We start from the raw sequence: 14235 nt of genomic DNA on the forward strand, positions 1-14235 counted from the left end.
GGCCCAAACCATGATGCTGCCACCACCATGTTTGACAGTGGGGATGGTGTGTTGAGGGTGATGAGCTGTGTTGCTTTTACGCCAAACATATCGTTTTGCATTGTGGCCAAAAAGTTCGATTTTGGTTTCATCTGACCAGAGCACCTTCTTCCACATGTTTGGGGTGTCTCCCAGGTGGCTTGTGGCAAACTTTAGACGAGACTTTTTATGGATATCTTTGAGAAATGGCTTTCTTCTTGCCACTCTTCCATAAAGGCCAGATTTGTGCAGTGTAAGACTGATTGTTGTCCTATGGACAGACTCTCCCACCTCAGCTGTAGTTCTCTGCAGTTCATCCAGAGTGATCATGGGCCTCTTGGCTGCATCTCTGATCAGTCTTCTCCTTGTCTGAGCTGAAAGTTTAGAGGGACGGCCAGGTCTTGGTAGATTTGCAGTGGTCTGATACTCCTTCCATTTCAAGATGATCGCTTGCACAGTGCTCCTTGGGATGTTTGAAGCTTGGGAAATCTTTTTGTATCCAAATCTGGCTTTAAACTTCTCCACAACAGTATTACGGACCTGCCTGGTGTGTTCCTTGGTCTTCATGATGCTCTCTGCGCTTTCAACAGAACCTTGAGACTATCACAGAGCAGGTGCATTTATACAAAGACTTGATTACACACAGGTGGATTCTATTTATCACCATCAGTCATTTAGGAAAACATTGGATCATTCAGAGATCCTCGCTGAACTTCTGGAGTGAGTTTGCTGCACTGAAAGTAAAGGGGCCGAATAATTTTGCACGCCCCACTTTTCATTTTTTTATTAGTTAAAAAAGTTTCAAAAATCCAATAGATTTCGTTCCACTTCACAATTGTGTCCCACTTGTTGGTGATTCTTCACATAAAATAAAAAATTTATATCTTTATGTTTGAAGCCTGAAATGTGGCAAAAGGTTGAAAAGTTCAAGGGGGCCGAATACTTTCGCAAGGCACTGTAAAGCTAAATACTAGAAAAATGTTTTCCTTTTTTTTTTTTAATTGATTCCAAAAAAATTTTTTCTAGCAAAATATACTCTATTTCCAAAAGCAACATCTCACAAAAAAACATTCTCACAAATTAGTAAACAGTCTAACCAGGTATGGACTTTACATGCAATAAAACATTCTGAACGGGGGTGATTGTCCATTATCAATCCATGAATATGGATGATCGGGCCAGATTTGCACATTTATAGAGTCCCTCCAGGCCCTACCACTTCCTTTTGCTCATTAGTCCCTGTAGAGGGCCCAAAGTCCCTTCCAGCGCTCACTTGCCGTGGGGAAGCCCCATCTGGCAACGTTGTGCTTCATCCTTCTTCTGAGGTCCGCAACTCTGTATGATTTGCCGGATGAGAGTGTTGCTCGCGTTCCACATTCCTTGTTTTGTGAGCCCCTAGTAGGATCTGCGTCCCCTCGCCCAATCCGGTTGGTGCCAGCCCCAGCAGGATATACTGGTAACTGAGCACCACTCCTGCTCCCAGGAGTTGCATAATGTTGTCCAGAACACATGCTCCTGAGTCTTCTTGATGAGACACATGTCCCGGGGGCAATGCGGGCGATCCTGGTGAGCGAGTGTCTGTAAAGAGCTTCTCTGGTTGACTGCCTCTGGTGCACTGCCATCCAGTTAAGGTCCTTCAGCTTGCTGTCTACTTCCTTCGGCTGCATCCTTTCCAAGATATACTTTTTCTTCACTTTTCAGAGGAAAATGGTGCTCGGACTGCCTCATGATTGATGGGATGGTATCCCAATTTGGAGATCGGATCGCAAACCTGTGGAAGCGAGATGAAGGTGGAACAGGACAATATCCGCCACCGACTTTACATGTAAATATAAAAAAGACGTTTATATTGAGTGAAATATTCTGTGTTTTTGGGAGATTTGTCCTATTTGCTGCTAGGAGAGTTGCGATTTGAAAAGCTACTTTCCAAAGAATTATGTGAGTAAATGTAACCTTTTTGTTTTCACAGGCTTTGCTTGACATTTATCTTCTGGATGGTGTGGAAGAAGCAGCAAAGCATGCCATTGTATCCTCTCGTTTTTTTGGTTTTACATTTAGTAACTACGTTTCTCAGAATGATTTGCTTTAAAATTTAGCATAGTCTTGTCTTCTGTTTTCCCTTTATTCTGGTGTCAATACTCCATTTACATTTAGTCATAAGTAATCATTAAGAATCCCACATCCTGTAATAAACTGAGTGTATATATGCATAAGTGTTTGCAAAAAAAAATTAAAACTGTTTCTATGAAGTGTTTAAAGCCTTAACTGCTTCCCTTCAGGTTATTTATTTGTTACTGGATGTCATGTATTCTTTTCCTAATAAAACTGAATCTTCTGTTGAATCTTTCCCAACTGCATTTGCAATCCCAGTTGGCTTGGTTAAGCTTGTCCAGGGGTTTTGGCTGCTGGATCACAATGATCACGAGACCTCCTTGGATCTCCTCCTTCATCCAGCCACCTGCAGAGCGATCCTGTCTTGGCAGCATGCACGGATAATCCAGGCCCTCATGTGTCAAGGAGAGCGCCGACAGGCTCTTAGATACTTACAGATGATGAAGCCAGCGATATCTTCCACTGCTGAAATAATGCTGTACCTCACAGTGTTGCTCCATAACAGGTACCACCGAATTAAAGTGGATTTTTGTTTTAAAAGGTAACGCAGGAGGATTTTACAATTCAGTATTATTTAAATGTGCTGCAGATGTATGGTAGAAGCCTGGAGTTTGTTGAGGCAACACTCAAACAAGCAGAATCTGGATGAGCTGCTGAAGTACATGTATGAAATGTGCCAGGAGTTGGGGCAGATGGAGGAGCTGCTGAAGCTGCCTCTGAGCCTTGCTGAGCAGGTAGGGCCCTTGAACTTTCTTATCATGAACGAAACGCTACTCTTGTTAAGCTTTGATCACCCATTGTCATGGGAAAGTTGTTCTTTCCAATAAAAATAAATTTGTAAATGTTACTCCTGTGTATACACACTTTCAGTTTAAATAATTGCTCCATTTTAGCCAAATGGATCCTGTAGTTATAAATATGTCCTGAAGCTTAATGGATTTGTATTGCTTGAAATGTACAATTTGTTGTGTTAAGTCTGGTATCAAAATGCCTTCTGTTAACTAATATTTTATGGTGCTTTTTGATATGCTTGAACTAACTGAATCTAATATTAGAATTTATAGAAGTTAAGTATGAATAATTGTTTTAATACAGGTTAAAGTAAGAAACATTGGGAACCATGATGTAGTTCATCTTGATTTCAGCTTTTTGTTGAATCGCTTTAAGCCTGTTTTATCTAAAATGCTTTAAATGACCAGATAGAGACTTCCTTAACAGAAAATAATTTGCACTTAGCTGCAGTGTTAGGAAATGTTTGTCTGAGTTTAGTTGTTTTTCTGTCTCCCTTTAACAGGAATGTCTGGAGAAATTCTTTCAGAGCACCAGTGGCCTTCAAAACCAGGAGTATCTCATGGTTCATTATCTACAGCAAGCCAACTATGTGCCAGCCTTGCAGCTTAATCAGACCTTAAAAATGAACTTAGTAGTAGGTATCAAAACTCTGAAATACCGTTTTTTGTCATTGATGGTTTGAATTGGAATGGCATTCTTGATTGTTTTAATGTTCTAAAATATGTAGAGACAGCCAGAATGCAATGTGAAAATGTACATGCTACAAGGTTATTTCAAGAATAATTCCAAATTCATTAGTTCAACATTGTTCAGCGTCTTTTTTTTTTTAAATCTCAGAATGACAGAGATCCCAAACTGAAAGAACGGGCCAATGCCAGAAACTCAATTCTCGACCAATATGGAAAAGTTCTTCCCAGAATCCAGCGAAAACTTGCCACAGAACGAGCAAAACCTTACCATCACCCATCCACACTGCTACGGGAAGGTTTGTTTTTTTTTCTTTGTTGCTCCACTGTATTGAAGAGAGGCTTTCAAGTTGCTTAACCAGCCTAGAAACTCACTCAGGTTACAGGTTGAGCAACTCGGATCTAGATAATGCTTCTTAAGTTCAGTGAGCCACCAGCTGTCAGTGCATTTTTTCTTTGTTTAGCAGCTGTTTATGAAATTTTAGTGCACATAAAACACACTGGGCTTGTGATTTTTGTGAAAACGTGAAGCGTTTATGAATGAATGTTTTTTTCAGACAATGCAGTTGGTTTGATGTGAAGCATAAAAAGCAATGCAGAACAGTAATGAGAGCCCTGATAAAAACTGATATGTATTTTATGCAATTTGTAGTTGCCAGGCCAGAGCCTTTATCAACTGTGGCCAAACCAGCAACTAAAGGGAATGTGCTGACAAGAGCAGCATTCATCAGCAATGTCCTCTCAAAAATTAGTGAGGTGTGGGTTCAAGAACAGACGAAGTCAAACCCCTCTCCACTGAAAAGGTAATTGTGACTGTTTTGGGATGCTTTAGTTCTTTTCATAATGCGTTAAACCACTTGCGGAATTTGACTTCTGGAGAACATTCTCAATGCCTTTTTTTCTCTTGACACAGCCCTAAGGTTCCAGACCTGCCACCTTTCACTCCACGTCGGCTGTCACTGGAGCTACCTGAGGCATTCATAGGAACGCCCATTACTAAGTCATCAAAGAGGATTTCCAGGTATTTTCATTTTTTTTAAATGTGATCTCTTAAGACTTTCTTATACTTTGCTGTATGTTAGTGCTTTATCCATTGTTGTGCAAAAAAGTTGCAGTTATACAAAGTGTTGCTTACCATTACTTCGTATTTCGCAAATACTTCACTCTGATCAAGTCTTGAGGCAACATTTGGTGCAGATAATGCCGCACGCAGTGCAACTAATGCAAATAACATACATCTTACTGGAAACGGTGTGTTACCTTAGTTTTAATACTTCATGCAAGTACCTTGGTTTTAAAAATTAGGATTAAATGACTGTTATGAAAGCAGCGGCTTCCACACAGCTCATGGGTTAATGAAGCAAGTGACATTCAAGCATGCTGCGTAGGCTTGGTTGCCTATAAATGTGGTTGGAAGAGGAGATATCAGTGACGTTGAAAGAGGGTTGATTGTTGGGGAGCATTTGACCAGAGCTTCAGTGACAAAGACAGCTTAACTTGCAGAACTTCAGCAGTGTCTAACGTGATGTTGGCAAGGACCACCAAGGGAAAGACTCCAGGAGTGTAACATCTGGGCATTAATTTGAAGTGCAAGGCAAAACAGACAAACAACTGCAGATCGATTGACTGCAGATTTCAACTGTTTTGGTCTTAATCGGGTAATCAAAAAACAGTTTTCTTCTCAATTGAAGATAAATCCTTTTGTAGTAAGTTTGCTAGAAGCACTCATGTATTGGAACTTTAAATAAGGCATTGTACCATCTAAACCCAAATCCCAAGGTATTGTATTTGTAAAACAAAAACTTTAAAGTGCGACTTGTGCAGCCCAGCTTGATATAAATCAGTTGTTTCAACCTTTTTTGGCTAGTGACCCTGTTTGTAGGTCCCAAAATTCTCACATTCCGTTAATTAGAGCAGGGCTATTCAATTAAACTAACAAGGGGGCCAAATGGGAAAATCATGTGGGGATCGCAGGCCGAGCCAGAATACTTTGTCAACAAAAGGCTATTATAGATAACAGTTCTATATTATACCATAACAAACAAAAAAACAAATAAAATGTCAATAGCTGCTGGCAGTATCAGAGTTTCAGCAATGGTATGTGACTTCATGGCTTTAGCAAGCTACCACATTGCTAAAGCTATGAACTACAAAAGAGGCTCTCAAAGCCCTCTCGTTAACTGTCACGGCTTTTCTAAACTGCATATGCTGCCTATTCAGCTCATCGCATTTTCTTTCAAAAAAAGATTTTGGCTTGCCCAAGTATTCCTTGTGAGTGGTCTCAAAGAGTCTTTTGAGTTTTTGTTTCATACTCTCTGTGGAGAGTACATTACAGCCCAGCAGGCATTTAGGGTTTTCCCCGTTGTTTTCCCGGATACTCGTAAATCCGTACTGTTAAAAAAAAACGGTTTGTCATATTTTCGTGCTCATTTACACATTGGTTTCACTGACTGATGTCAGTGTCGAGGTGGAGGCGACCAGACGAAGACATTTCTTAATTTTGCTGGCTTATTGACTAAAACGCATAACGCTAGGTACCGTATGGCGCAGAACAATGAGTGATGTTGGTTTGACAGATTGCATCTGGGTCACAAGCGGTCGTGCAAATTGTCATGTTTGCTTTCAGAGTATAGGGCGCACACTTTATATCTTCATGAGCATGAGGGGAGCTCCAAATTTGAAAATATTGAAATTCAATTATGGTTTCAAAACCAATTTGAACTTTTTTTAATGTACTGTACTTCAGATTTCTCTGCCTAGAACTCCGGTGGGATCCCTAACAGTTCATAGAAATCTCGTGCGACCCCATCTGCATATCAGGCGACCCCACGTTTGGGGAAAAAAAAACGATATAAATGCTACCCTGGATGGGTGCCAGTCCAACACATTTAATCTTAATATTATGTGCTTCTGATTCTAGGATTTTAGACTTAGTGGTTCAACCAACCTCTGAGGTGTCACCTGAACCTTTAAGGTTCCAGCAAACTCCCCCCAAGCCTCACCACTCATGGTCTACATCCAGCCCTCTAAAACCATCGGCGGGTAAACCCAGCTACTTCGAAAATGTTCCCATTGCATCCGAGTTATGTTTGCTGCAGACTCCACAGGTTGTAAAGGTAAGCAAGGGGTATTTGTCGCTGGGAAGTCCACACTGTTCTGCTGTTGAATTTCTGGAACTCTTTTAATGTTTCTGTACAGGAATGTGCACTCTTGAGATCCCTTCCCCAGTGTAAAAACACGGCTTCTAATTGACGTGTCAATAAACTCCTTGTAAAGCACTGCTGCGAGATCTCAAACTGCTGTAAGTTGCTTACAGCTTCTGTGATTCTCTGTGTCCTGCAAGTTGCCTGTGAAGACGAAAAAGCTCAGAAATAGTTTCTAAATTCTTCTGGCAGTTAAATGAATTCCAGAACTTCTTTAGCAGTTAAGCTTGTTTACACTTCAAGTAAAGGTTATTTCCACTGTGAAAAGTGGAAAGAAGCAAGAACAGATGTGCCTTATTCAAGAGACAAAATGTTGCTTCTTCTTTCTATTGTGAATGGAGTTAACCTTTCCTTGTTCCTCTGAGGCCAGCACACACTGACGCATCCAGCAGCGGATAGGTAGAATTAAAACGGCAACGTTAAAATAGGAACCAGCTCATAAAGCAACTTTTGTGTGGGTAGAAGGTGAAACCAGTCCAGGCTGATGGATCTGGACAATCAAATATCGACGAATTGTAAGAAATTCACGTTTCAATGTCTCTGTGTTTAGAGAGGAAGAGCCCTGGCTTCTGCTAGCTCCGGCTTCCCTGGCTTCACTCCACAGTCAATCCTGAGAACAAGCCAGCGCCCGACTCCTGTGGGTTCTCCCTCCGCTTCTCCCGGCCGGTCCCTTACCCCCCCACTGCGTGCCAAGGAGAGCCGCATCACGTTCATAGAGGAGACCACTGCCACATCTGCCAGATGGAGCAATGAGGAAAGATCAGAGGTTGTGACGCAGTATATTATAGAGCACTTATAGGTCCAGCAAAAATAACGCAGTAAACTGCTTTTTCTCACAATGCTTCTCTCCTGTGTGCTCTTTTTAGACATACTTTTAATTGATACGCTAAAGAAGATTCATGTCTTCTGGTCATCTGTTAATATACGTTTATTTTCAACTCAGGTTGCCGAAGACCGTGAAATCAATTTGCTGCCAGCTACAACTGTTCTAAACACTCAGTCGGACAGCGCCTCCTCTGCCTCAGTAGAGGAATGTGAGTTTAAGCCAAGCGAGCAGCAGACCCCGGAGCCTCCTGCTGATGTAGAGGTTGAGGAAGAAGGGGTGAGCCCAGAGACCTCTGGAGTGGAAGGGCTGGAGAAAATGAGTAAGCCTCATGAAATGAGTCACGCATCGGTCAGATCTGGAGACACCACACTGGAGTTTCATGATGCCCCCACCCCAGAGGACCTGGAGGACAACGTGGTTGTTGTGAACCTAAAGCCTGCAGATCCTGAGGATAAAGAATCCACCGCAAATGAGATGGATGAAGATGTGAATCCTGAAGAGAGACCGCAGGATAGTCCTGCGTGTAAGGAACAAGTTCAGCCTCCAGGTAAAAGTTGTATTTCACTGATTTAGATGAAAACTATTACTGTGTCAGAACTGCTGTGCACTTTAGACTTATGAACCTAAACAACCACATTTCTGATTTCTGTTCCTGTCTGTTTTAAATGAAAAAAGCAAAGTTTAGCCATGGATGGGATTTATTATGCACTGCTGGCATTCGAACAACTTTTTTTTCTAGTGTTTTGACAGAATATTTTACTATTGTTTAAATTGTATTTTTCTTTCTCCTTTTTAGTTTTTGATGATGTCGACCAAACCTCATCTGAGAATATACCCACAACTTTAACACGCTCTAGCATTAGGGAAGCATCTCAGACAGGATGCCGTTTTTCATTTAGTGAAAGGTAATGAAGTCAGTTAACCCACAGCCAAGCTGATTAACTTTATTTGGTGTAAAACTAACAACTTATTTCAGTTGTAAGTAAACCATATACAAAAGTGACTTTACATGTGTACTGTATGTACCCTTCTCCCTTATAACTTAATGTTTTGTTACTCCTGTGCAGTGCTTCTTTTGGTCATGAAAGGAAGCAGGAGCTCTTCCCAATTTTCTCTGAAACTTTTCTGGTCTCTGAACCAGCAATAGCTGACCGTGAGTATGAATGTATTGTTTAACTTTTCGCACTTTTTTAGTTACTAGAGCTTCATTGACTTCAAAGTGCTTTATTGACTTCTTGAAGCATGTACACTTATGTGTACCACAGTTACTACTTTTGAACATTTTATACCTATTAATATTTAAGCATGTGTTTTTAGAGTACTTCTCTAAGAGTGCCGTTTCTTTTCAGCTGCGGTCAGTGTACATCACAGTGAAGAGTGCTCCATGGCAGCCTCTGAAACAAAACTCGAGGTTGTGCTAGAAGCTGGTCAGGCAAGCAAAGTTGAAATAATTGAGGATCTTAATGATAGTGTGCAAGAGGAGCCACCAGAGACCTGCTACATGCAGGAGTCCTCTGTTGCTGACCTTCCTGACCTTCCTGTCATCACTCAGGAAATACAAGTCAAGGTAAGAGTATTCTTCATTGCCTGTAAACACTAATCCAATTCAGGCTTAGAATTTTTGCTGCTCCTGCTGAGACTTTTTAGAGCTAGTCTAAAACTGCACTGCAGTGATTTTTATGAGCGAATTGTTTTGTACATTTTGCTTGTATTTTTCTGACTTGTTTTTTTAATTTAATAAATTGACATATTTGGAATATATTTTACTCGCAGTGTAACTATTATCGATAATATGATTGTAGTAACTGTATCATAAATGTGTAATAAAGCTAATCCGTACATGATATTTCCTAGGAGTTGGTGGATGAGGACATGGAAGCTAAAGCCCTAGATGAGGAACCGGAAGCAGTGACTTACACAGAGCTGCTGCCTTCTGCCTCTGTTCTCATCCCATTGGAGTTCAGTGAAGAGCAACAGCTTGATCGAGAAGCTTTGCAGCTGGAGGAAGCTGGTGCTTACAATACTGCTGTGGACCATGAGGAGGCTCCTGCAACTCCCAGTAATTTTACTCTAATGCTTGAGGATGAGGATGATGGCTTGGCTGAATCTGATGAGCATGTTCTGATTCTGGAGCTGCCAGAAGTGTCGGAGAGGAAGGTTCAAGTTGCCGAGAGCAAGCTAGCATCCTCAGAAGAGCAGGTTGATAACCAGGAGGCGGAGTCTTTAGAAGATATCAACAAGGATGTTACGGAGGTTCACACAGCTGCTCCACAGACACTTTCGTATGTTCCTGAGCCAATTAAAATGGCTATTGCAGAAAACTTGCTGGAAGCCATTAAAGACACTAGAACTAAAGAATTTTCTGCAGAGGTCATTGAAACTTCTATGCCGCAAGAGGTTCTTGTGACCAGCAGGAAGCTTAGAAGCTCGTCTTCAGTAGGGAAGCCAGTTCAGCTAGTCACACCTGTGCTTGGAGAGGTGAAAACTCCTAGTACAGAAGATAGAAAATCAAGACGTACCAGGGGGAAAAGTTTGTTGGTGGATGATGAGCAGAGCTCAAGCGTTCAGCCTGCTGCAATGAAGGAGGTTGTGAAAGGCCACCCTGGTTCTTCAACCCCACAGAAGTCTACAAGGAGTAGAAAGGGTGTTCTTTCAGAAGACTCTGAAAAGAACACTCATTCTGAAGAAGAGAAGCTTTTGGATCAAACAGATATACCAGATTTACAAATGCCTGTAACACCTAGAAGATCCACCAGAAGTACAAAACATCTGCATGATTCTGAAATTTCACTTACCCCAAGAAGAAGTAGAAGAATAATCAAAGATACTCAATCTGATGGGGTTCCCAATAATTCCAAGCCTCAAACTCCACAAAAAACAGTCCAGACGAGAGGAGACGGCAGAATAAGGTACTCTGTTGTTGAGGCTTCTGAGGACATTGAGGCACAGGAAGAAATTATTGATCAAGAAGTCCCAATGCCAGTGACTCCCACTAGGAGTAGTAGGCGAACACGGAATAATGTTGCTGATGTACCTGAAAATACCCCTGTAGTTACTGATGAAAAGTCCACTGATCAATCGAAAACAATACCTAACAGTCCAAGTAGGGTTACCAGGAAATCCCTGGGACTTACACTACAGATTCCACAGATGGCCAGGCAGGAAGAGAAAGACACTGAGCTAGCTGAGCAGGTGCCTTCAATTCCAAAGAAAAGGGGGAGAAAACCAAAAGGCAGCACATTAGAAAAACCCAAGCCTGTTTCTAATGAAGTACCCGACACTCTTCGCCGATCAGAGAGGAATCGATTCACAAGACTGATGGATATATCAGAAAAAACCTTGCTTTCAGAAGACCTTCCCCCACATGAGCCGAGATTGCAGTCGGCTGATTCTCTGAAGGAAAGAATTGAGCAAGAAACCAAAATGTCAGAGAATCTCATCTTTGAGGGTGAAGTGCCTATCAATGATAAAAGTAACAAAGCTTTAGTTAGCCATAAAAGAGGGAGTAGAGCTGTTACAAAAGTAGCTATCGATCACGTTCCTTCCTCATCAGAGGCTGGTTTTATGGGGAATATTGCAGCAGCCGAAGCAAATGATGAGCCACAGCTTGAAACACATGATATAGAAGCACCTGAAGGATGTGCTGACAGGTCATCGGAGACAGCACTCCAGAAATTAAGCAGACAGAATCGTTCAGGCCAAGTTCCTAATCCTGAGACCTTTGTCTTCTCACCTCCTCGAGCTAGATCAAAAAAAATGAAAGGTAAGTTATGCAAGAGTGAATTGATAAAGTTGATCTTTAAACTGATTTAGTGTCCCACTTTCATCAGAAATTAATTTTGGCTACGTTTAAGTATCAGTAAATTCAGCTGTTTTTGTGTTTGCTTTTGTTTTCTTAGATAAGTCAGAACCACTTGAAGCCCCAACAGATGTGGAACCTCAGTTTGTATTTTCACCACCCGTTACACGGACAAGGCAGAAAATGGGGGCCACAGAATCGCAGACAGTAGAAAATGTGGTAGGTTTTTGCTTCAAGTTTGCAGTAACAGCTATATGAATCTATATTTCTTTACATCTTATTTTTGTACAGAATTTCTCCTGATTTGAACATGAAATTACTGCTATGTTTGATACAATAATGACATTTTAATCTGAATGTGCTAAGAGCTTATTAAAAATGACTTGTTGGCATTAACCATGAATTTCTATAAATTTGAAACGAGCAGCTTAAAAAAATGACATGGCCTGGCATGTGTATAATCACTGTCATTAAAAAATAATATGCTTTGGTTAGATTACAAACTGTTCAGTGCAAAAAATATTCAGAATAAGAGAGTTCTCTTTCCTTTCAGCTTGAGATGGTGGAGGGCCTTCCAAAAGCTTTGGAAGAGAAGGATTCTGATGTTTCAAAACCAAGGAAAAAGCGAGAGACTAAGTAAGAACCATGTATTTTAGTTTATTAATTTTATGCAAAGATCATTTTTTGCTTACAAATTTGACTGCAAATGTTGAGCATCTACAAAGAGATATAGGGTTTTTTACTACTAAGAAATGTTTAAAGAATATATATTTTCACAGCAGAATGAGTTCATACAGTTATCAATGACTAGACTGGCAGTACAACAATATAGTTCATGAGTGTTTGCTGTTTCTGTAAATGCAAGTTTCTGGGGTTTTCCAAGTACAGAAGCCAGCCACATTAAAATTAAAGGACATAAGCGGTTTTCCTTGGGTAAATCAGTACCTAATCTGTATCTGTGTGGTCATTGTCAACTGCCTACATGACCACTTACATCAGAATCTGCATGATACCTACAACTGCTAAGCTAGTTTTGGGTATCTGTGTCTTCTGTGTTGAGTGTTCCAGTATCATACACAGCTGCAATCCAGAATCTATGTGTGCAGATTTCTGGGAAATCGGCTTGAATAATCTTCCCAGGCCCCCCTTCCATCTGTTTTCTGGTTATTTAAAACGTCTTGATGTCTCTGCAGGGCAAAGAAAAAAGTCGCTTGGTCTCCCCCACCTGTGGAAGTTAACTTAATCTCCCCTATGCCCACCCCTGGTGAACTACCACAAGGGCGGCAGAAGAAATCTGAAGAGGGTGACACTCCTGTACAGAGGACTGGTCTCCGGAGAAACAGAAAGAGACTGAGAGATGCCATTTTCCCAAAGCCTGTGACTCGCAGGAAGATGCTTTGATGTTTTTTTAATCTTAATGAATTTTCTGTCTGCTGTTTTCTATTTAAGTGTGAAGAACTGCAACAATTTGGAAATGTATCCATAAATGAATCTAATTTGAAAGAAATTATTTTATATAAATTAATGTAAAATTGCATCAATAAGATCTGCATTGGGCTGGTAGAAAAATAGCTCCTAATGGAGTGTTGGGGAGGGAGCTTTTTATTTTGTAAGACTTCATTTATATATGTATACTGATGTAAATGTAAATATCTTTTAGGTATGTTATAAATAAAACTTGGTAACATTTTTTAAGCTTTCTTTATGGTATTTAGATTTTTCACCAAATTTGCTCTTACACATCTGTAACAGGAAAGATAAACTTTGCAAGAATTTTATGTTCTGTTAAATTCAGCAATCAGTGTTTGCATTGGTGATACAGACACAATGCCCGTCATTGGTTTTGGTCACTTTTAAATTTTCTCCACTTTTAAAATTAAGATTACACTATTTGCACCAGTAGTTTGTTTTAATCCAATGTATTGCAGAGGGAGATTTTTGTTTTTCCCAAACTAGGGTAGTCGGTGTTGACACTCTTTACTCATGGTTTGGACCACTCCGAACATTGCAGACTTCCCAATTCAAGATTTTTTGCTTTTGGAGATGTATTTGTCCTGGATGTCTCGGGTCTGCAGCACATTTATAGTTGTACACTTTTCCTTTCTGTCCTTATGCCACAAACTGTAAATACAACCTTGTATGCATAGCACAGGTTTAAGGCAGAATTTATGGCTGAGGAAGGCAACAAACAGCTACAATTTGGGTGGTGTAAACAATTTTTTGTGTGTGTGATGTAAACGCGGCAGATTAGTAAAATAAGAACTGGATGCATAATGAAAGTGTCTGCTTTTCCTCTGAATGCATCTTGGATTTAAAATAAAGAATGATTTTGTATAGGTAAGACCTAGCAATAATGTCTTAATTATTTATGTCTGAACAGTGTGTGGTGTAACGAGATACATTTTGAAGCTCATGTTACCCTACTTTCAGGATCGAGTGCATTTTTAAAATGCAATTGTGTTCACTTTTACTTGTGGTAGAATCATTTTGGCTGCAGGTAGTACTCCATCAAATTAAAATTGAAATTTTTGTAAAGAAATGTCTAATAAAGACTGTGTTAAAGTTGCTGTACGTGTGAGGCCTTTCAACAAGGTGAGTTTATCGTTATGGTGTGTCTTGTCTGGGGGCTGATGGGTTTGACTAGAAAAATCCAAGAATGGATGAATGTTTATCTTACCTTGATGGTCATTTTAATTGCAACTTAATTTTGAAGTTCTCTGGAGTCGGATATTTAAAATGTTGGAATAAAATCACTCTGTAGTTTATGGGGCATTTTTTTTAATTTTACTTTTGAAAATC

At 40.3% G+C, this 14235-nt stretch overlaps 1 protein-coding gene across 2 annotated transcripts in view; it reads left to right on the forward strand.

Moving 5' to 3' along the window:
• The window catches only part of ahctf1 (AT-hook containing transcription factor 1), a 29179-nt gene extending 14981 nt beyond the window's left edge, over positions 1-14198 (forward strand). For both annotated transcript variants that reach the window (XM_088626166.1, XM_088626167.1), the window contains exons 18-35: positions 1720-1843; positions 1988-2044; positions 2298-2635; positions 2720-2864; positions 3425-3556; positions 3760-3907; positions 4261-4411; positions 4522-4629; positions 6529-6724; positions 7362-7577; positions 7755-8184; positions 8434-8542; positions 8705-8790; positions 8987-9204; positions 9492-11400; positions 11537-11655; positions 11990-12072; positions 12630-14198. In XM_088626166.1, coding sequence (XP_088482292.1) covers positions 1720-1843; positions 1988-2044; positions 2298-2635; positions 2720-2864; positions 3425-3556; positions 3760-3907; positions 4261-4411; positions 4522-4629; positions 6529-6724; positions 7362-7577; positions 7755-8184; positions 8434-8542; positions 8705-8790; positions 8987-9204; positions 9492-11400; positions 11537-11655; positions 11990-12072; positions 12630-12837 — 4777 coding nt within the window. In that variant the 3' untranslated portion in view covers positions 12838-14198. The remainder of the gene's footprint in view (positions 1-1719; positions 1844-1987; positions 2045-2297; positions 2636-2719; positions 2865-3424; positions 3557-3759; positions 3908-4260; positions 4412-4521; positions 4630-6528; positions 6725-7361; positions 7578-7754; positions 8185-8433; positions 8543-8704; positions 8791-8986; positions 9205-9491; positions 11401-11536; positions 11656-11989; positions 12073-12629) is intronic.
• The last annotated feature ends 37 nt before the right edge of the window (positions 14199-14235 follow it).

The sequence above is a fragment of the Lepisosteus platostomus genome, chromosome 3 (genome assembly GCF_059453375.1).
Source record: "Lepisosteus platostomus isolate fLepPlt1 chromosome 3, fLepPlt1.hap1, whole genome shotgun sequence".
Classification (NCBI taxonomy): domain Eukaryota; kingdom Metazoa; phylum Chordata; class Actinopteri; order Semionotiformes; family Lepisosteidae; genus Lepisosteus; species Lepisosteus platostomus.